The 22,358-nt window shown below is 34.5% G+C and overlaps 3 protein-coding genes and 1 pseudogene across 3 annotated transcripts; 1 reads left to right on the forward strand and 3 right to left on the reverse strand.

Moving 5' to 3' along the window:
* Window positions 1–2,693: 2,693 nt before the first annotated feature.
* Window positions 2,694–4,561, forward strand: LOC125816282 (uncharacterized). The gene has a single exon (XM_049495870.1). It carries the CDS (start codon window positions 3,125–3,127, stop codon window positions 4,355–4,357), a length of 1,233 nt encoding a protein of 410 aa, XP_049351827.1. The 5' UTR covers window positions 2,694–3,124; the 3' UTR covers window positions 4,358–4,561.
* A 3,829-nt stretch (window positions 4,562–8,390) lies between these two features.
* Window positions 8,391–10,697, reverse strand: LOC125815012 (proline-rich extensin-like protein EPR1). The gene has a single exon (XM_049494429.1). It carries the CDS (start codon window positions 10,695–10,697, stop codon window positions 8,391–8,393), a length of 2,307 nt encoding a protein of 768 aa, XP_049350386.1.
* A 3,486-nt stretch (window positions 10,698–14,183) lies between these two features.
* LOC125815013 (proline-rich extensin-like protein EPR1) lies at window positions 14,184–16,395 on the reverse strand (annotated as a pseudogene).
* A 2,722-nt stretch (window positions 16,396–19,117) lies between these two features.
* Window positions 19,118–21,583, reverse strand: LOC125815014 (proline-rich extensin-like protein EPR1). Its single transcript, XM_049494431.1, has 2 exons — window positions 19,710–21,583; window positions 19,118–19,463 (listed from the first exon to the last, which is right to left on the reverse strand). The coding sequence occupies exons 1-2, from the start codon at window positions 21,581–21,583 to the stop codon at window positions 19,118–19,120; spliced, it is 2,220 nt and encodes a 739-aa protein (XP_049350388.1).
* Window positions 21,584–22,358: the final 775 nt, after the last annotated feature.

Consider the following 22,358-nt stretch of genomic DNA (forward strand, 5'->3'; position numbering starts at 1 on the left):
ATTTAGGTGTCACGACACAATTCCAACATTCTTTACATTTTTTTTTTCTTATCCTCGGAATATGTGTAAATTTCATTTGTTTACTATAAAGTGCATATATAAAGATGGAATAGTTCTACAAAGTACATTTTTTCAGATATGAATTTGGTCATAATGTAAAATGAAAACATGCATTTAATGTAGACATCAATAATATGTATGTTGAGATTTAGCTATCGAGTGATAATGATCCTTAAACTGTTTGCCAATCGAATGATTAATCAGATAGTGTATTATTGTTAATTTGTTTTTATCATTTGAGTTATCAATCGTATGCTTCTACATATTCTATTATATTGGAATTCAAATAATTAAAAAGTGTGTGTGTAAAAGTTAACAATTTATATAGTTAGCCCAGCTTTCGACTAAAATGACCAACTTTAGATAAATCTAGAATAAAAAATTAACTGACAATAGATGAAACTATAGAAACCAACCAACCAAATAATTAAATCTCTATTTCATTTTTCAAATAATTGAAGAAGCATATTCTTTCCCCAGTTAGAACCCCAAGTTTAAATAATTGAAAGTTGTCATGTTATAAAGTTTCCATTTTTTTTGGTTCAATAAGAAAGTGCCAAATCGAAATGGGCCTTGTTGTCTTTGCCAGGTGGATTATAGCAAACGGGCTGAACCATCTCTGTCAGAGATAGAGCATGTGAGCTCTATTTGTTTGTACCTTACCTCAATCATGTGATACCTACACTTGATCCACCGACACTTGTTAACGTTAAGTTACTTAATCATCTATAAATGCACCTAGGCAATTTCATTTTGAACCTCCCATCTGAATTTCGTGTGCAAAAATTGAATCAATCAATAAATTTAATAAAAAAAATGTTATTGAGTTAATGGGTTCTTAATGATTTTATAAAAAAAAAAATTATCTGGTTATTGATTCGATATTGATTTTTTAATTTTGAATTATTGGATAAACTGATAACTCTGTAATTTACTACTTTACCTCTATATAAAAATTGAATGCTAATATGAGTATCTTATTAGTTACTACCTTTGCTCCATGCCTTCAACTCAAATTATTGTCCTAGTTCTTTTATTTGTGTTGCACTTGTATTTATTTTTTTATTTTTATCATATTAGTTACTGTTGTTTCTATTTCATGAGGATTATGTTAAATTACATTATTGTCTTATCGCGCCAAATTGTGGAGAAGTCACATTTTTTTATTAGTTAACTCGAAACCGAACCATTAATGATAAGAACTAATAAACAAAAAATCGATAAAAAATATCTTATTGATTTAGCATATGTAAAAATAATAAAATAATAATATATAAAATCAAATCGAATCGACCAATACAACTAACCTTAAAAATGATAATGAACAATCAATCATGTAGCTAGGGGATTTGAGGGTAAGTAAGCAAATAGGCAATAATTTAGTTGATTCTAGTTTAATTCTAGAAGAATGTTGAAGGAATTTTTCAATTCATAGTTTAATTAAGTGGCCTAGTAATATACTACTAAATGTTTTTTCTTTCTTTAATACTCCACCTTAATAAAAGTATTTTGGATGGAGTTACGTGTTTTAAAGGGAAACTCAACTACTAGTCTAGTCTAGACATAAAGCAAGAGTAGTTGTTGAAGGGATTGATTGATAATCTATTTTGCCTGCATGGCCTAATATACTACTCCCAACTTTTATGGCTAATTTTTTCACTATGAACAGTTTTTTTATTTTCTTTTTTTGTTCAATTCAGGTTTATGCGATTGATATAAACAAAAAAAAATAAATTAATATTGTAAAAGGTGTAAATAAAAAAGTGGCATGCAAATGTTCATTAACAAAAAATCTCATGTTTTCAATGGACTTATATAAGACATACTCTCAAAGTGAGTCTCACTGTTCACTTTTTTTTTTTTTAAGATTTTGTGTATTTTTTAAGAAATAATGATTAATATGAATATTTTATTACAATACATATGTTAATTGATGATGTATAGTCTGAGGTTTAGAAAATGATTTGAAAAATAAATAATTAATGTCGAAGGTAAAATATAAAAATAAATAAAAAATAACAATATATTTTTTCGCCTAATATACTTAAAGTAACAAGTAAAAATGGGTGCTGATTTTTCGTATATGAGAAAAGTAAAAATGAAAGCAGAAAGTACTTAGAAGTGGAGATTTTGAAAAAAAAAATATATATGCTATTTTCTAAAAAGAACCATACACATTCTGAGTATTTTCATTTAAATTCAACTATATTACTAGTTCTTCCTTCAAGTTCGATAAAAATATAGAAAAATACTTTTGTCTGTTGACGATTATCTACCTGTCTTCTACGTATGCTATGCTCTTAATTAAATTAATAGCTTTGTCCTAAATTATTGCATAAATACCCTGGGTGGAACATGTATTGAAGATTATTTCCTTACCAAACAAAAATATTTACAGTCAAATAATTTATATTTGACTGTAACTAATTAATAAGCATATATTTATCATCTGTACGTGTAAATTTTTTTTACCCATAAAATTTTACTGTAGGCGTAAAGTTTCTAAACACGGTAAAAAAAAAAAAGTAGGAGGTAAAACGAAAAAATAGCAGAACAACAAAGTAACGGCCCTCAAGTCCCCACACGCATGCAAAACAGCTCTATTAAATCCATCCGTTTCCAAGATCTATGCTTCATCATCTTCTTCTTCATCATCATCTCTTCCACATTTTTTTTCTCTTAAAGAAAAAAAGGTTATTTTTTCCCCTTAATTGTTGATGTTAGTTGAGTTCTAGATCATCTAATTTCATTTCTGGGTGTACCTAGAAACTCAATTTTCCATGGGGTTTTCTTGACCTTTTTATTGAATGCTTCAAACAGAAAAAAACATGGAGGTTGCTAGAATTAGACAATTGTTGCTCCTTTGGAGTAGAATCAAATCTACCCGTGTTGCTCTTGTGGGTGGCAATCACACCGCCGCTAGGTTTTGTACTCGCTAAATTCACCTTTTTTTCCGTCGCTGGATTTCCCCCCCTTTCTCTCTCTCTCTCTCTCTCTCTCTGTTCTTGTAGCACAAGGTACGATCAGTTTTTACAGACTCTTCCGATCGGTTTGTCGTAAAAGCATGGATTTTGGTCTTGGGTATTGCCCCAAAAGAGGGGAAATCAAGGGGAATCATTTTCCCGAGTTGAAAATTGGGTTGAATCAAGACACCGTTTTGATTATTAAGCTACCAGATTCGAGGGCTTTAAGGATTATGTCACGGTCTTTGTTCTTTGCAATGGTTCTTTTTATAATGCCGTCAATTGGGTCCATACTAAGAGGTTCATTCGATGTAATTGACGATTCTTATGTGAATTCTGATGGGAGGGACTTCAATGTGTTGCATAATCTTTTTCGCGATTTGGCAGATGAAGGCCTTGTTAAGAAGGGGCATAAAGGACTTGTTTTGAGCTCTGAGAATGATCATTTGGTCAAAGATTTGGAATTGTTGAATGACAATGCGGTTGATTTGGTGCTTGATTCGGATATGGATTACAAGAGTTCGATTCCAAATGAGACATTCGATTTTGCAATTGCTCAGACTGAATGGAACAGTAAGTTCATTGATCGTGTGCTCAAGATTGGTGGCATTGTTATAACTCAACTCACCAATGATCCTTTAGCTGAGCTTAAAGCTCTAGCAAACTACAGAATCGTGTATATTCGACGATTTGACAAGACTTTGGTGGGAGTTAGGAAAACTGGGGTACGAAATGCTGAGCTGAATTCACAGAAAAAGGACATTGTTTGTGGAAGCACACCTGAGGCTAAGAAAGTTGCATTGAAAGGATTAGAGGATGTGTTGCTCGAACCGCCAAAAAGGGCATTGCTGAAATCATTTTCAAGGAAGATGAAGTTTCTTCCTGAGTTGCTAGGTGATTCTCTTGAGAATTACCCTCGAAGAGTCTTCATTTCTGATGAGAAAAATGGGGTAACAGAATGGTTTAAGAGGAGCTACCCTGCAAATAATCAAGATTTCGAGATTTACAACTTGGATGTCGAAATCCAAGAGTCAGAGCAATCAGGGGATGGAGTAGCCTTAGTTGGGGCAGCAGAATGGTTGAGCAAAAATGTGAAGGAAGAGGACTATGTTGTGATGAAGGCAGAAGCAGAAGTGGTGGAGGAAATGATCAAGAAGAAAGCAATATGTTTGGTAGATGAGTTGTTCTTGCACTGCAGAAACCAATTGGAAGAAGTTGATAATGATGATGATGAAGAGGAAAATGGAAGCCAAAAGAGGGCTTATTGGCAATGTTTGACATTGTATGGGAAGTTAATAGATGAAGGAGTTGCAGTGCACCAATGGTGGAGTTGAATCTAAGACACTTGATTTAGCTTTGTCCTTTATCAGTCTCTTGTTATTGTTGTTCATTTCGTGTATCATGTGGTCAGTGTTCATCAGTGGCTTTGGCTCTCCTGTTTGAGCCATTTGTTGTTTAATTCTACTTTGTTTGTGTTGGCATGAAGACTGTTGTGTGATTTATTTAATGTTTTTCATCTTCTATCCTTTTATTTAAAAGTTGGGATCTTTTTTGTATCTTCATATATTCCTATTTGCTACATTAAATCATGTCGGAATAAAAACATTTACAAGTGAATTTGTAGCGCGGTGTTGATCAAGTGAAACAATCGCACATTTATATACTCCCCCGTCTCATATTAGTTGTCCATTCTTATTTTTACATGCCTTTGAAGAAATCACTACTAATAAAAACAGTTTTACATTTACCCTTAAGAATTTAAAAGTATAAAGTTCTACTCAGAAATATTTTGTATCACTTTACATTGTCTCTGACTCTTGACCATTGCTTACCTCGTGAACTTATTTTAAAGGTTGACTTAGACCTAAGTTTTAATTTATTAACATTACATTAGATCCTCACCCATTCTCAATTCTTTATTTTATTTCTTATGTGGTAGTTGAAACTTTATGTTATGTGGTCCTCTTCTTATTGTCTCATTTATTTAGTGCTGTTCAGTTCTACCTCATGAATCATGAACTACCTTTTGAGAGTCAGTTGAGCAAGTCCACTTTTTTTAACAATATCCAAATTGATTTTTAAAAATTGTAGGTGACATTGTGGGTGAGGAATGTGAAATGAAAACAGTTTTGCATTATTAGATCTTAGTTGAATTATTGGCTATTTAATGGCCTTTATTAGTTTTTCTTCCTTAAACAGAACCCCAATAGACTCAACTTGGAAATGTTGGGTTAGGCGAAAAGGAAAAAAAGTTAAGATAATGTTTTTCATAAGTAAATGATAATGAAGGTAGATACATAAATAACAACAAACATTAAGCAACAATTGCTTCACTAAGCAATTTAATTTAAACAATTGAAACACATAATTAGAAGTTAATTGCATCATCAGAAGATATGATGTCACATTTCAAGGAGTAGTGGTTTGTGCAGGAACATTGGGATCAGCTGGAGTGTTGGGGAATGAGGGAAATGGAAAAGTAGGCAGGCCACCAAAGCCAGTTGATGGAGTAGTAGGCATAGGGAATGAGGGGAAACCACCAAAGCCAGTTGATGGAGTAGGAAAACCTGGATTAGTAGGCATAGGGAATGAGGGAAAACCACCCATTTGCTGAATACGCCGAGCTGCTGTCGCTTCCCCAATTGACATTACTGATACAACAAGCACGACAACAGCTATCATGACATTGATCTTGGATGAAGAAGCCATTTTTTTTGTAAGAAAATACTACTCTTTTTGTTAAATGTTGATTTGGTGTACAGGGGTTTTGGGTAAGTTATATAGAGTATGGGAATAGAAACATAATGAGCATTCAATATGTTCACCCTCCTATGTGGTTGAGAATATCAACTTAAATCCCTATTCCATTATTCTCTTTTGACTACGAATCATTCATTACTCCCTCCGTTATTAGCATTAATTAAAAAGATCTGTTTACCCTCCAACTTACACCCATCTTCATTTTTTTTTTTTTTTTTTCCATATTCCTTTAGTTATTGACACTTCTTCAATTTTCATGTTATTTTCTATCAAGCACTTGTTTATATATGTAACATGAACTTCACGTTATTCTTGTCCAGTGTAATGCTCCCTCCATTTGATCACAAAATCAAGAATTTTTTTTTTTTCCTCCCAATTTTATGCTTATTTAAATAGTAGCTTTTGTTAAAGAACTACTCTTTTTTCAAGACATTTAATTAAGGGTAAATTAATAAAAATATTTAATTTTTTTAATGAATATGTCCAAGCTAAAAATAGTCATATTATGAAACGGAGGGAATAGATACACATGGAATGTTAAGATTTAAGTTTATTTATTAAAAAAATATAAGTGATCTTGACACTTGATAAAAGTATATACTTTATCAAGTATCAAATGACAAATCAATCATTCAACTAAAATTTTTCTCCGCATTTGATCTCAATGAATATTGCAAAACAATTGTAAATTAAATTTTGATTATGTTACTATGAGATTCTAGGTAAAATTAAAAAAGAAATCATTCTTTTTATACTAATTAAAAAGAAATAGAGTCACGTAAATTGAAAAAGAATATACAAGTCCGAAATGCTAAACTAAACGCGTATCGATGGTAGTTTAATTTGGAGTAGGAATTTAATCGATACAGCTTTAATTTATTGAGATGAATCCTTTGGTCTCTTAAATGTGGCTAGCTGTTACTATTCGATGAGCGTTGATGCCATTAAATTGGCTTTAAAAACAACAACCAAAAGGCTGTCCAGAAAGGAACAGAACAGACTAAAGAAAAGATAAAATGAAAAACAGTGACACCAGTCGCAACAAGAAATTAACTTTTCACTTGTCCGAATAATTCAGATTCACATCAGATAACTTATTTTATCACGTAAATTTCTATTTTTAGAGTTTGAACTCGATGCATCTGGATAAACATAAATAGTTTGCAACCGTCCCACCAACCACATCAATAGGTATAATATAAATCAAATTTCATAGAATTTTTAAAGTCGTCTTTCCAGCAGCATTATTCATATACAATACAGCTCATGTTCTAAAGCTCAATTGCTTCACAAGATTTGGTTAAATTACTGTAGACCAACCACTACCTGCATCTTATAACTGGATCAAGCTATGCACATAATTGAATGATCCTAAAACATACAATTATGTTATGTTTAGACTTTAGTTTTTTGTTTTTTTTTATACATATTTTCATTTTTACACGTAAGAGATTTGAAAAAAATCATTTTCTTTTGTTCAATTTATAGGTAATCATACGAGATCATTTTCAGTTTACATGATTTCTAAACTTTGTTTGGTTGAAAAAGGGTTGTACGTACAATAAGGACATCTCACGAATTTCTTGGACAAGCTAATTAATTAGAGTAGTACTACTTGTATCTTACTATTATTTTCTCCCAAATTCTCCATTTCACATTAAAGTATCCAAAAACAGTTATGCAGTAAGCTTTATAGCACCAAAAATTTATTAGTCTCTCATGATTATTATGTCTTCAATTATTATCAAAGAATAATAATAGTAGCACGTATAATATATAAGGAAGAAGAAAAGTAGCAGTTGGGTGAGTGGTTAATGAATTAATTAGAGCACGGAAATTATAAGCTGAGTTACTTATTGTACTAAAAAGATTTTAGTTTATACAGTACTGTATTTGTTGAACAATATGGGAACAATGTCGAAGCAACATAAGAAAGAATTATACATACACATTCCAAAAAAAATCATGTACCCATACTTGTACATATAAGCAAAGCGTATGTAAATAAATATGTTGGGAGAAACAGAGAGAAAAAATCTGTTGAAGCAAAGAATACAAAAATCACGTGATTTGTTAAAACAAGACAAACAATTTGTAACGCAGAAAGTAGACAATTTACTTCATTGAACCACTCACCTATTGTAAGTTGCATTGATTTGGTGTAATCATTCGCTATAACAATAGAGGAATTCGGATATTAGTTAAGAATTATTAAAAAAGTATATATATATATATAGTTTTAGCATCTACAGTTTTAGCATCCAAAAACTTCGTACGTAGAAACTATAGCATCGAGATATGTTGACTAAGAAAAAACAAACATCTAATAGAGTGAAAACAATGTAAGCTGGCTTATAAAAAAAAATTGAAGAAAAAGAAAGTTATTTACTTTATTTGATAGCAAATTTCAGTTTTGTACAATTTTTGAGTAGATAATATGTGGATACTAAAATAATCTATCATTCAACCCATTTTTATTCACATAAAACACCGACAAATCGAATATTTTATCCATTCGCATCTAACCCATTCTCAACTCATTCATATGCGATCTAATCCGTCCATAAGCCGGCACAAGTCATGACACATATATAATTCCATAGTTACTCACGGAGAACTTGACACTGTTGGTTTAGAAAGTTTTGGAATTTCTGTCTTTATCACATTTGGAATCTCAAGATTTAAAACAACTGGTAATTCGGGCTTTGTAAAAATTAGGATCTCAGGTTTTGGGGTAGTTGGTAGCTCACGCTCTGGCACACTTGGTATTTCAGGCTTAGAGACACTAGGAATCTCGGGTTTTGGGACTTCTGGAATCTTTGGCTTTGAAAGATTAGAGGTCTCGGGTTTTGAAAAATTAGGTATGTCTGGCTTTGAGAAACTAGGAGTCTCGGGCTTTGGAGAACTTGGAGTCTCGGACTTTGGGGAACTTGGAGTCTCGTGCTTTGGGAAACTTGGGGTCTCGAGATTTGGAGAATTTGGGCTCTCGGGCTTTGGGTAACTTGGAGTCTCGGACTTTGGGGAACTTGGCGTCTCGGACTTTGGGGAACTTGGCGTCTCGGACTTTGGGGAACTTGGCGTCTCGGATTTTGGAGAACTTGGGGTCTCCGGCTTTGAGATAGTAAAAGTCTCGGGCTTTGGAGAACTTGGGATCTCAAACTTTGGGGAACTTGGCATCTCAGGCTTTGGGAAACTTGGAGTCTCGGGCTTTGAGAGACTAGGAGTCTCGAAACTTGGAGTCTCTGGCTTTGAGGAACTTGGCGGCTCGGGCTTTGAGAAAGTAGGAGTCTCGGGGTTTGGAGAACTTGAGGTCTCAGGTTTGGGGGAACTTGGAATTTTCGGCTTTGGGAAACTTGGGGTCTCGGGCTTGGGGGAACTTGGAGTCTCAGGCTTTGAGAAAGTAGGAGTCTCAGGCTTTGAGGAACTTGTTGTCTCAGGCTTTGCAGAACTAGGAGTCTTAGGCTTCGCTAAACTTGGCATCTCAGGCTTTGGGGAACTTAGGGTCTTGGGATTTGAGAAACTAGGAGTCTCAGGACTTAAGAAACTAGGAGTCTCAAGCTTTGGAAAACTTGGGGTCTCAGACTTTGGGGAACTTGGGGTCTCGGGCTTTAAGAAAGTAAGGGCCTCAGGTTTCGAGAAACTAGGAGTGTCAGGCTGTGAAGAACTTGAAGTCTCAGAATTTGGAGACTTTGGGGTCTTAGGCTTTGAAAAACTAGGGGTCTCAGGTTTTAAGAAAGTAGGAGTCTCAGGCTTGTTGAAAGTAAGGGTCTCAGGCTTTGGGGAACTAGAAATCTTGGGCTTTGATAAAGTATGAGTCTCAGGATTTGAGAAAGTAGGGGTTTCTAGCTTTGGAGAACTAGGATTCTCAGTCTTTGAGAAAGTAAGAGTCTCAGGTTTTGAGAAACTAGGGCTTTCAGGCTTTGAAACACTAGGGGTCTCGAGCTTTGGAGAATTAAGGGTCTCTGGCTTTGGGGAACTAGGAGTCTCAGACTTTGAAAAAATAGGAATCTCGAGTTTTAGAGAACTAGGGGTCTCGGGCTTTGAGAAACTTGGGATCTCAGGCTTTGAGAAGGTAGGGGTCTCAGGCTTGGAGAAACTTGGAGTCTCGGGATTTGAAATACTAGGGGTCTCAGGCTTTGAGGAGGTAGGGGTCTTGGCCTTTGGTGAACCAGGGGTCTCGGGCTTGGAGAAACTTGGAGTCTTAGGCTTTGAGAAAGTAGGAGCCTCAGGCTTTGAAAAAGTAGGAGTCTCGAGCTTTGGAGAACTAGCGGTCTCAGGCTTTGAGAAACTAGGAATCTCAGGTTTTGAGAAACTAGGGGTATCAGGCTTTGAAAAAGTAGGGGTCTCAGGTTTTGAGAAACTAGGGGTTTCAAATTTTGAATAACTAGGAGTTTCAGGCTTTGAAAAACTAGGAGTTTCGGGATTTGAGAAACTAGGAGCTTCGGGCTTTGAAAAACTAGGTGTTTCAGGTTTTGAAAAACTAGGGGTCTCAGGCTTTGAAAGACTAGGGGAATTGGAGAAACTGGGGGTAGCGGGAATTGAGAAACTAGGGGTTTCAGATTTTGAGAAACTAGGTATTTCAGGCTTTGAGAAACTAGGAGTTTCGGGCTTTGAAAAACTAGGTGTTTCGGATTTTGAAAAACTAGGGGTTTCAGGCTTTGAAAGACTGGGGGAATTAGAGAAACTTGGGGTAGCTGGCGTTGAGAAACTGGGGGTAGTGGGTGTTGAGAAACTGGGGGTAGTGGGTGTTGAGAAACTTGGGGTAGAGGGCATTGAAAAACTAGGAGTAGCGGGCGTTGAGAAACTAGGAGTCTGAAGAAGGTGACGTGCTGTTATAGTAATTATCATGTGGTTATGCATGATATAGATAAATGCAAGCAATAAGATGGAGGACAAGTTACAATGCTGAGCCATTTTTAGGTACATGCAACAAGCTTGGAGAAAAATGTTGTAAGAGCAATGCAAATAAAATTTTGATATTCTAATAATTTTCCATTTAGCAATATATAGATTTTTAAAGGCATCTAAAAGGGAGAATTTCAATATTTGATACGTTAGTTGACCTATTTATCTGCCATTATTATAGTATCTAGAATTTGTATTGTGATAGCAATATTATAGTATCTTGAATATTGCTAGAATAAAGGAAGCAAACATTTGTTAAGCTATATTTACTAATCACTTCCGAAATTTCAATCACAATGTCTTTTATGTCCTTTCTTTATTTGTAGCTTTTCTCTTTGAATAAATAATAATAAAAAAAAGTGGGTATAAAAGAGACACATCATATCTGTATCAAACATATTTGAACCAAAATCATTACACTTTTCACCAAATATCTATAAAATCAACATATAAACTCCCTTAGTCTTATTCTTTAAGGCATTATGATTAAATATCACATCATAATATTAAGTTGATTTAAGTATTTATATTATTACTAAAAATATTAAAATAACTATTGATAATTTAATTTGATGGAGAAAACATTACATTATATATGAATATACTTAAAAGTTAGGGAAAAGACATAAAATTCCCTCTGAACTTGGCACGAAAACTTACTTTAATACTTAAACTACACGGGTGTTTATATACCCCTCAACATCTTTTAAGTGATTAAAACACCCCCTAAGGGATGATGTGGCAGAGAGAGTGAGTGCACTCTCCTGAAAGTGCGTGAAAAAAGAGAAAAAAAAACTTAATTTTTAAAGCCCTACAGATGGCCTTTTTTTATTGGAAAATATATAACAAATTATTTAAATAGTTTTTTTTATATATATTAAATCTTTAAAATATGTAAATTTTCTTATTAAGAGGTAAATGAAATTAGTGGGTCCCCTTTTTATTTTCTTTAATTATTTTTTTTTTATTTTGTTGTCTTCTTCAATACACATTTTTCTCCATTAAAACATCTCTTCCTCCATCTTCTTCCCCACCTCTATCCACTATTTTCATTCCACTAATCTTTTACTAATCCGTAAAATTCAATAGCAATGTCATTTTATTGACGTCGATTTCACTCTATTATTTGTATCGATTTGGTAAATGTAAACTTTCTTAAATTTTGAGCGACCCATTTTGATTTCTAGATCATTCAAACATTTCTCATAAAATTTATATTTTTTTTGGATCAACTTTCTTATGCAATTTTCATTTCTTATTTGAGTTGTCAAGAAAAAATTGGCTTTCAAAAAAATCCATTCTCCAAGAGGGTAAATTCGTTGGGAGGGTTCGAAGAAGATAATGTGAATTTCTTCTTTAAAGTGACTTAAAAAATTGTTGAATAGTGAAGAAGAAGAAAAGAAAGTATTGAAGGTTGGAATAATGGAGAATAACAAGGAAGAAGAAAGAGAGGGGGTGGAGGGGTATGCATTTATAAATAAATTAATTAATTGATATAATTAATTTTAAAAAGTGTATAAGAAAAAATAGTGAATAAGTAAAAAAGAAATAAAGATTAATGACATGGTGCCTACATGGTTGTGATGTGGCGCTTACGTGGCGGGTGAGAGTGGTGTTATAGTCTCAGGGTGGAAAAAAAATCACTTCAAAGATTTTAAGGGGGTATTTAAACACCCGTATAGTTTAAGTACTAAAGTAAGTTATCCGATCAAATTCAGGGGGATTTTTATGTATTTTCCCTAAAAGTTATAATCAACTATCTACAAAATAATAATATTTTAATAAAATATGACAACATTTGAGACGTACCAGTTAAAAGAAATAAAAAGTTATACTATAACTTGGAACAAATAAACATTTTTTATTATTCTTTAATCAGATGTCTTAAGTTCGAGCTTCAGGAATGGAGTCATATTTGGTGGCACAAATCACGAGTTGCAGGGTGACAAAGCAGGCAAGGGCAAATGCAAAATGAAAAACTAGATTCATCTGAACTTAGTAATTTTATCGTGGAGTATATATGTAAAAAGATCACTAAAATCGCAATATATAATTGGTCAGAACTCATACTTTTAATTTACATATCAAATATGTTTATTTAATATTAAAAATCTTAAAAATTGAACCAACAAAACATAAATCTACAAAAATAGATGTCCAACACCTGATGAGAAAAAAATCTAGTATAATCTACAGAAATGGCATAAGAAAAATATAACTACATTGTAAATTCATATATTAAGAAAATTGGACGCTCACATTTGAAAGATTTATCACATTTTTAGAGAGTTAAAAAAAAATGATATTAATCAGTTAACAAACACAACACTCTATTGAATATTTCATATTTGTGGAACAAAATATTCAACCGGCACTTTAATATATGCTAATTTATCCTTTAAATCACTCTTGATATGTGACGGAAGAAAGTGGTTACTATTACTATGAATAAATAATAAATTAAAAGCCGACAGGGAAGAGTAGCCAAACAATGTTTAACATTTGTTTTAGTTATTGCAGTGATTTTTAACATAATAAATTTATACTTTTAGAATGAATTTGAATTTAAGTTTTTATTTAGTTTGTTGAGATATTTTAGTTTTTTTTTTTTTAAAAAAAAAAAAAGTAAACTAGACAAATCTTTTGTTTTAAATTGACCCATTCTACGTGTAAACCTTTTTTTTTAGTCATGGCAAACATTTTCTCTTTAAAACTTTTCACTGATGAAAACTATCAAATTTGATTAGTGAAAATGAGATGATATTTTGAAACTTATGATTTGTGAATGTTGCAATGGAAGAACGTTCTCTGCAATTTCTATCATTGTCCAAATTAAAGTATTATTCAACCAGCGCAACACTTAATTCATCATTTCCATGCTTTCGAAATGTGATGGGAAAAAATGGTTCAGTTGATCGATAAATAACGACGATTTAGAAGAAACAGAGATCATGTCCGGCCAATGATATATAGTAAAATAGATCAATCATAGCTTTACTACGCTGTACATATAGAATATAAATGTAACACTTATATAGTATAATGACAGATAAAACATGCTATACATCGAATTTATAGTGCTGATGAATTTATCGAAAATATGTTGAATTGTGGAGATTTTTTTTTTAATTCAAAGATCTCTAATTTTAGCATCCAAGAACTTCGTACCAAAAGTTAGAAACTATAGCTTCTAGATATGTTGACTAAGAAAAAACAAACATCTGAAAAACAATGTAAGTTGGCTTATCAAAAAATAAAATTACAGAAAAAGAAAGAGCTTCACTTTATTTGATAGCAAATTTCATTTTTGTACAATTTATGAGTAGATAATATGTGGATACTAAAATCATCCATCATTCAACTCATTTTTATTCACATAAAATACCGACAAGTCAAATATTTATCCATTTGCATCTAACCCATTTTCAACTCATTCATATGCGATCTAATCCTCTGCTAGCCGGCACAAGTCATGACACATTTATAACACCATAGTTACTTAGGGAGAATTGAAGTTGACAATGTTTGTTTAGAAGGTTTTGGTATTTCTATCTTTAATACACTTGGAATCTCAGGATTTGAAACAACTGGTAATTCAGGATTTGTAAATGTTGGGATCTCTGGTTTTGGGGTAGTTGGTAGCTCACGATTTGGTGCATTTGGTATTTCAGGCCTAGAAACACTAGGAGTCTCAAGTTCTGGGGCTGCTGGAATATCAGACTTTGAGAAATTAGAGGTTTCAGGTTTTGAGAAACTAGGTATCTCTGGCTTTGAGAAACTAGGAGTCTCAAAATTTGGAGAACTTGGGGTCTTATACTTTGGGGAACTTGGTGTGTCGGGCTTTGGGGAACTAGGAGTTTCGGGTTTTGGAAAACTTGGAGTCTCGAAACTTGGGGTCTCAGGCTTTGAAGAGCTTGGCGTCTCGGACTTTGGGGAACTTGGCATCTCGGGCTTTGAAAAACTAGGAGCCTCGGGCTTTGAGAAACTAGGGGTCTCAGGCTTTGGGGAACTTGGAGTCTCGGGCTTTGAAAAACTAGGAGTTTCTGGCTTTAGGGAACTTGGGGGATTTGGAGAACTTGGAGTCTTAGTCTTTGAGAAACTAGGAGTCTCGGGATTTGAAAAACTTGGCATCTCGGGCATTGGGGAACTTGTTGACTCGGGCTTTGATGAACTTGGAGTCTTAGGCTTTGAGAAACTAGGAGTCACAGGCTTTGAGAAACTAGAGGTCTCAAGCTTTGGGGAATTTGGTGTCTCGAGCCTTGGAGAACTTGGGATTTCAGGCTTTGGGAAAGTTGGGGTCTCAGACTTTGGGGAACTCGGAGTCTCAGGCTTTGAGAAAGTTGAAGTCTCGGGTTTTGAAAAACTAAGACTCTCAGATTTTAGGGAACTTGGTTCTCAGGCTTTGAAAAACTAGAAGTCTCGGGCTTTGGGAAGCTAGGAGCTCGGGCATTGAGAAACTAGGAGTCTCAAGCTTCGGAGAACTTGGGGTCTTGGGCTTCGGAGAACGTGGAATTTCAGGATTTGAGAAAGTAGGAGTCTCAGGCTTTGAGAAAGTAGGAGTCTCAGGCTTTGAGAAAGTAGGAGTCTCAGGTTTTGAGAAACTAAGAGTTTCAGGCTTTGAAAAATTAGGGGTCTCGAGCTTTGGAGAATTACGGGTCTCGAGCTTTGGAGAATTAAGGGTCTCGAGCTTTGGAGAATTAGGGGTCTCTAGCTTTGGGGAATTAGGAGTCTCATGCTTTGAAAAACTAGGAATCTTGGGTTTTGTAGAACTAGGGGTCTTGGGCATTGAGAAACTTGGGGTCTCAGGCTTTGAGAAAGTAGGAGTCTCAGGCTTTGATAAAGTAGGGGTCTCGGGCTTTGAGGAAGTAAGAGTCACAGGCTTTGAGAATGTAGGAGTCTTGGGCTTTGAAACACTAGGGTTCTCAGGCTTTGAGAAGATAGGAGTCTCGGACTTTTGTGAACCATGGGTCTTGGGCATGGAGAAACTTGGAGTCTCGAGGTTTGGAGAACTAGGGGTATTAGGCTTTCAGAAACTAGGAGTCTCGGGCTTTGAGAAACTAGGAGTCTCAGGTTTTAAGAAACTAGGGGTCTCGAGCTTTGAAAAAGTAGGGGTCTCTGGTTTTGAGAAACTAGGGATTTCAGGTTTTGAAAAACTAGGAATTTCGGACTTTGAGAAACTAGGAGTTTCTGGCTTTGAGAAACTAGAAGTTTCGGATTTTGAGAAACTAGGTGTTTCAGATTTTGAAAAACTAAGGGTCTCAAGCTTAGCAAGACTAGGGGTCTCAGGCTTTGAAAGACTAGGGTAATTGGAGAAACTTGGGGTAGCGGGCGTTGAGAAACTAGGGGTCTCAGGTTTTGAAAAACTAGGAATTTCGGGCTTTAAGAAACTAGGTGTCTTAGGCTTTGAGAAACTAGGAGTTTTGGGCTTTGAGAAACTAGGTGTTTCAGGTTTTGAGAAACTAGGGTTCTGAGGCTTTGAAAGACCGGGGGAATTGGAGAAACTTGGGGTAGCAGACATTGAGAAACTGGGGGTAGTGGGCGTTGAGAAACTTGGGACAACGGACGTTGAAAAACTAGGAGTAGTTGGCGCTGAGAAACTAGGGGTCTGAAGAAGGCGACGTGCCGTTATAGTAGTTATCATGTCGTCATGCACAAAGTAGATAAACACAAACAATAGGATGGAGGACAAGTTGTAATGCCGAGCCATTTTTCTGCTGATACAAGAAGCTTAGAGAAAAATGTGGTAAGAGAAAATAAAATTTTGATATTTTAATTGGTTTCCATTTAGCTATATATAGATTTTTAAAGGCATGTAAAATGGAGGATTTCAATATTTGATACGTTGGTTGTCCTATTTATCTGCCAATATTATAATATCTAGAATTTGTATTATGATTGCAATATTATAGTATCTTGAATATCACTAGAATAAAGGAATGCTCAGATTTACTAGCTTATCTGAGATTATTAAGGAAACAAACAATTGTTAAACTATTTACTAATCACCTTTAAATTATCAATCACAATGTCTTTTAATTATGTCATTTCTTTATTTCTAGCTTTTCTTTTAGGATAAAATTAAATAAAAGTGGGTATAAGAGAGACACATCATATTTTAATCAAACATAATTGAACTTGACATGCATATCACTCTATCACGATAAGAATGACAATGTTGATTTCACCTTGTAATAACTAAAATCATTACACTTTTCACTAAATATCTTTAAAATTCAACATATAAACTTCCTTAGTCCTATTTTATATGACATTATTTGATTGAATATCGCATCTTGATGTTGACTTGATTTAAGTATTTATATTATTACTAAAAATATTAAAATAATTATTGATAATTTAATTTGATGGAGAAAACATTACATTATATGAATATACTTAAAAGTTATAATCAACTATCGACAAAATAATACTCCATATTTCAGTAAAATATGATAACATTTGGGAGTATTGGGACGCCCAGTTAAAAGAAATAAAAAGTTGAAATCAACTTGGAACAAATAAACAATACTTGATTGCAGACAAAATTAGACTTTGTATGGAACAATAGTGATAGAAAGACTAGCTACCAACAAGATATCGATCATCAATATATCATTAAGGTAGAGACATGGAGGGGAATAAATATTTATTAATCCTTGATCAGATTTCTTAAATTCAAGCTTTGGAAGTGGAGTCACCTTTGGTGGCACAAATCATGAGTTTCAGGGTGACAAAGAAGGCAGGGGCAAATGCAACATGAAAAACTAGATCTGAACTTAGTAATTTTGTTGTGGAGTTCATGTGTTAAAAGATCACAATAAATAATAAGCCAAAAAAGACTAGTACAATCCACAGAAATGGCAATAAGAATAATATAACTACACTTGAAAGATTTATCACATTTTTAGAGAGTTGAAAAAAATGGTATCAATCAGTTAACAAACACAACACTCTATTGAGGTGTATTTATGGAACAAAATATTCAACCGGCACTTCAACATATGCTAATTCATCCTTTAAATCATACTCTTGAAGTGTGATGGAAGAAAGTGGTTACTATTACTATAAATTATAAAAGAAAAACTGAGAAGGAAGAGTAGCCAAATAATGTGTTAACAATATTTGTTTTAGTTATTGCATTAATTTTTAACATAATAATAAGTTGTTACTTTTAGAATGAATTTGAAATAAATTTACTTGCTACTCATAATAACTACAACATGAAAAGAATATGCAATTTATCGCCTTAAATATTAACTTGCATTGTGCATTTAGTTTCAAGAAATTTAAACACTCAATGAGTCATTTGGAAGGTAATTACCAAAACATTAATCTTGGCATTGACAGCTTGAAGAGGTGTACTCTAACAAAATTACATGTTAGAAACTTCTTTTTATAAACATAGTAAATGAGTACACCAAAAAAATTTATAGTGAAATTTAGAGTGCTGATGAATTTTTCGAAAATACGTTGAATTGTGGAGATTTTTTGTAGTGAAGTTTTGGAGTCCTAAAATGTGCATAATATGTGCTTTAATGTGACAATTACAGTGCTGAAATGTCAACAAATCTTTAATCATTTTGCATAATAGTATAGTGTATGCTGTGAAGTTAAAATATTCAATTCTTTGTGTACACAAGAATAGAAAAAAAATGATGCACAATTATTTTTTAATAGATCATGCAATATTGAGAAGACATTATATAAAGAAAAAAATGTTACCATCAGAAAACACACGTGCATTAGAAGATAAAATTGATCAAAAAATACGATATTTGCAATCATTCATCATAGCCTTTTGAGATATGTGATAATGTCGAATTTCTGCATTTATGTTCAAAAATATTGCAATGATCTTTAAGTTATTTCTATTATTCGGATATTAGTTGAGAATTATTAATAAAGTCATCATGTGGGTAATTACCATTATAAAATTCCTCAAGTTTTTTGTTGCCACTATGTGCATAGTATTTATTTTGTTTCAAAGTAACTGAACACCAATATATAAAGTATATCTAATGTAACCTTTTGTAGTTTAATTCAATGATCTCTAATTTTAGCATCTACCGTTTTAGCATCCAAAAACTTCGTACCAAAAGTTAGAAACTATAGCTTCTAAATATAATAATATTGACTAAGAAAACATAAACATCTAACAAAGTGAAAAGCAATGTAAGTTGGCTTACCAAAACAAAAAATTAAAGAAAAAGAAAGTGCTTCACTTTATTTAATAACTAATTTCAATTTTGTACAATTTATGAGTAGATAATAAGTGGATATTATAATATCATCCATCATTCAACCCATTTTTATTCACGTAAAATACCGTCTAGTCGAATATTTTATCCATTCGCATCTAACCCATTGTCAACTCATTCATATGCAATTAGGCAGCACAAGTCATGACACATGAATAACACCATAGTTACTCATGGAGAAGTTGACAATGTTGGTTTAGAAAGTTTTGGATTTTCTGTCTTTATCACACTAGGAATCTCAGGATTTGAAACAACTGGTAATTCAGTCTTTGTAAAAGTTGGGATCTTAGGTTTTGGGGTAGTTGGTAGGTCACGCTTTGGTACACTAGGTATTTCAGGCATAGAGACACTAGGAGTCTCGAGTTCTGGGGCTGCTGGAATCTCGGGCTTTGAGGAATTAGAGGTCTCGGGTTTTGAGAAACTAGGAGTCTCAAAATTTGGAGAGCTTGGGGTCTCAGGCTTTGGGGAATTTGGTGTCTCAGGCTTTTCAGAACTAGGAGTTTTGGGTTTTGGAAAACTTAGGGTCTCAGAACTTGGGGTCTCGGGCTTTGAGAAACTTGGGGTATCGGGCTCTGGGAAATTAGGTGTATTGGGCTTTGGAGAACTTGGAGTCTCGGGCTTTGAGGAACTAGGAGTTTGAAACTTTGGAGAACCTGATGTTTCGGGCTTTGGCGAACTTGGTGTCTTGGGATTTAAAAAGCTAGGAGTCTCGGGCTTTGAGAAACTTAAGGTCTCGGGTTTTGAGGAACTTGGGGTCTCGGGCTTTGAGAAAGTAGGAGTCTCGGGAGTTGAGAAACTTGGAGTATCAGGCTTTGGAGAACTTGGGGTCTCAGGTTTTGAAAAAGTAGGAGCCTTGGTCTTTGTAGAACTTGGAGTCTCGGGCTTTGAGAAATTAGGAGTCTCAGGCGTAGGGGAACTTGGCATGTCAGGCTTTGAGAAACTAGGAGTCTCTGACTTTGAGAAACTAGGGGTCTCGGGCTTTGGAGAACTTGAAGTCTCAAACTTTGGAGAATTGGGGGTCTCGGGTTTTGAAAAAGTAGAGGTTTCGGGCTTTGGGGAACTTGGAGTCTCGGGCTTTAGGGAACTTGGAATCTCGGGCTTTAGGGAACTTGGAATCTCGGGCTTTGGGGAACTTGGGATCTCGGGCTTTGGAGAATTTGGAGTCTCAGGTTTTGAGAAACTAAGAGTGTCGGGTTTTGTAAAACTTGGCATCTCGGGCGTTGGTGAACTTGGCGTTGGTGAACTTGGCGCATCGGGCTTCGAGGAACTTGGAGTCTCAGGCTTTGAGAAACTTGGAGTCTCGGGCTTAGAGAAACTTGAGGTCTCAGGCTTTGAAAAGCTGGGAGTCTCGGGATTTGAGAAGCTAGGGCTTTCGGGCTTTGAAAAACTAGGGGTCACAGGCTTAGGGGAACTTGGGGTCTCGGGGTTTGAAGAATTTGGGATTTCAGGCTTTGAGAAAGCAGGGGTCTCGGACTTTGGGGAACTCGGCGTCTCAGGCTTTGAAAAAGTTGGGGTCTCAGGTTTTGAAAAACTAGGAGTCTCAGGTTTTGGGGAACTTGGCATCTCGGGCTTTGAGAAACTAGGGGTCTCGGGCTTTAAGAAACTAGAGGTCTCAAGATTTGGAGAACTTGGGGTCTCGGGTTTTAAAGAACTTGGGATTTCAGGCTTTGGGAAAGTTGGGGTCTCAGACTTTGGGGAACTCGGAGTCTCAGGCTTTGAGAAAGTTGGAGTCTCGGGTTTTGAAAAACTAGGTGTCTCAGATTTTGGGGAACTTGGTGTCTCAGGCTTTGAGAAACTAGGAGTCTCGGCCTTTGGGAAGCTAGGGGTCTCGGGCTTTGAGAAACTGGGAGTCTCAGGCTTCAGAGAACTTGGGGTCTCGGGCTTTGAGAAAGTAAGAGTTTTGGGATTTGAGAAAGTAGGAATTTTAGGCTTTGGAGAAGTAGGAGTCTCAGGCTTTGAGAAACTAGGGGTCTCTGGTTTTGAGAAAATCGGGGTCTCGAGCTTTGAAAAAGTAGGAGTCTCAGGCTTTTGAGATCTGGGGGTCTCGGGCTTTGAGAAACTAAGGGTTTTGGGCATTGAAAATGTAGGGGTTTCGGGCTTTGAGAAAGTAGGGGTCTCAGGCTTTAAGAAAATAGGAGTTTCGAGTCTTGGGGAACTAGGGGTTTCGGGTTTTGAGAAACTAGGAATCTCAGGCTTTGATAAACTAGGGGTTTCAGGTTTTGAGAAACTAGGAATTTTGGGCTTTGAGAAACTAGGTGTCTCGGGCTTTGAGAAACTAGGAGTTTCAGGTTTTGAGAAACTAGGAGTTTCGGGCTTTGAGAAACGAGGGGTCTCAGGTGTTGAGAAACTAGGCGTCTCGGGTTTTGAGAAACTAGGGGTCTCAGATTTTGAGAAACTAGGAGTCTCGGGCTTCGAAAGGCTAGGTGAATTGGAGAAACTTGGGCTAGCAGGCTCTGAAACACCGGGGGAATTGGAGAAACTGGGGGTAGTAGGCATTGCGAAACTAGGGGTAATGGACGTTGAGAAACTAGGAGTTTGTAGAATGCGACGTGCTGTTATAGTAGTAATCATGTGGTCATGTATAAAGTAGATAAATGCAAGCAATAAGATGGAGGACAGTTTGTAATGTTGAGCCATTTTTTCTGCAGATGCAAGAAGCTTAGAGTAACATGTGTTAAAGAGCAAATGAAGTTTTGATATTCCAATAGTTTTTCATTTAGCTATATATAGATTTTTACAAGCATATAAAAAGGAGGATTTCAATATTTGATACGTTAGTTGACCTATTTATCTGCCAATATTATAGTATTTAGAATTTGTCTTGTAATAGCAATATCATAGTATCTTGAATATCGCTAAAATAAAGGAATACTCATATTAATAAATATGAGATTATTAAGGAATCAAACTTTTGTTAAATATTTACTAATCACCTTTAAATTGTCAATTACAATGTATTTTATGTCCTTTCTTTATTTGTTGTTTGTCTCTTTAAATCAAATTAAAATAAAAAGTGGGTATTATAAGAGAGACACAACATATCTTAATCAAATATAGTTTAACTTGACATGCATACAACTCTATCACGATAATGATGACACTGTTGGTTCTTCCTGTACAAAAAAATCATTACACTTTAACTAAATGTTTTTAAAATCAAAATATAAACTCCCTCAGTCTTATTTTTTTAAAGCATTGTTTGACTGATTATCGCGTCTTAATGTTAACTTGATATAAGTATTTATATTATTATTAAAAATATTAAAATAACTATTGATAATTTAATTTGATGGAGAAAACATTACATTATATGAATACTTAAAGGTTGTGATCAACTATCTACAAAATAATACGTAATATTTTTAGTAAAATACGATAACATTTGGGACGTCCTAGTTAAAAGAAATAAAAA

This window comes from Solanum verrucosum, unplaced genomic scaffold (assembly GCF_900185275.1).
Source record: "Solanum verrucosum unplaced genomic scaffold, falcon-dt-bn FXZP01000261.1, whole genome shotgun sequence".
NCBI lineage: Eukaryota > Viridiplantae > Streptophyta > Magnoliopsida > Solanales > Solanaceae > Solanum > Solanum verrucosum.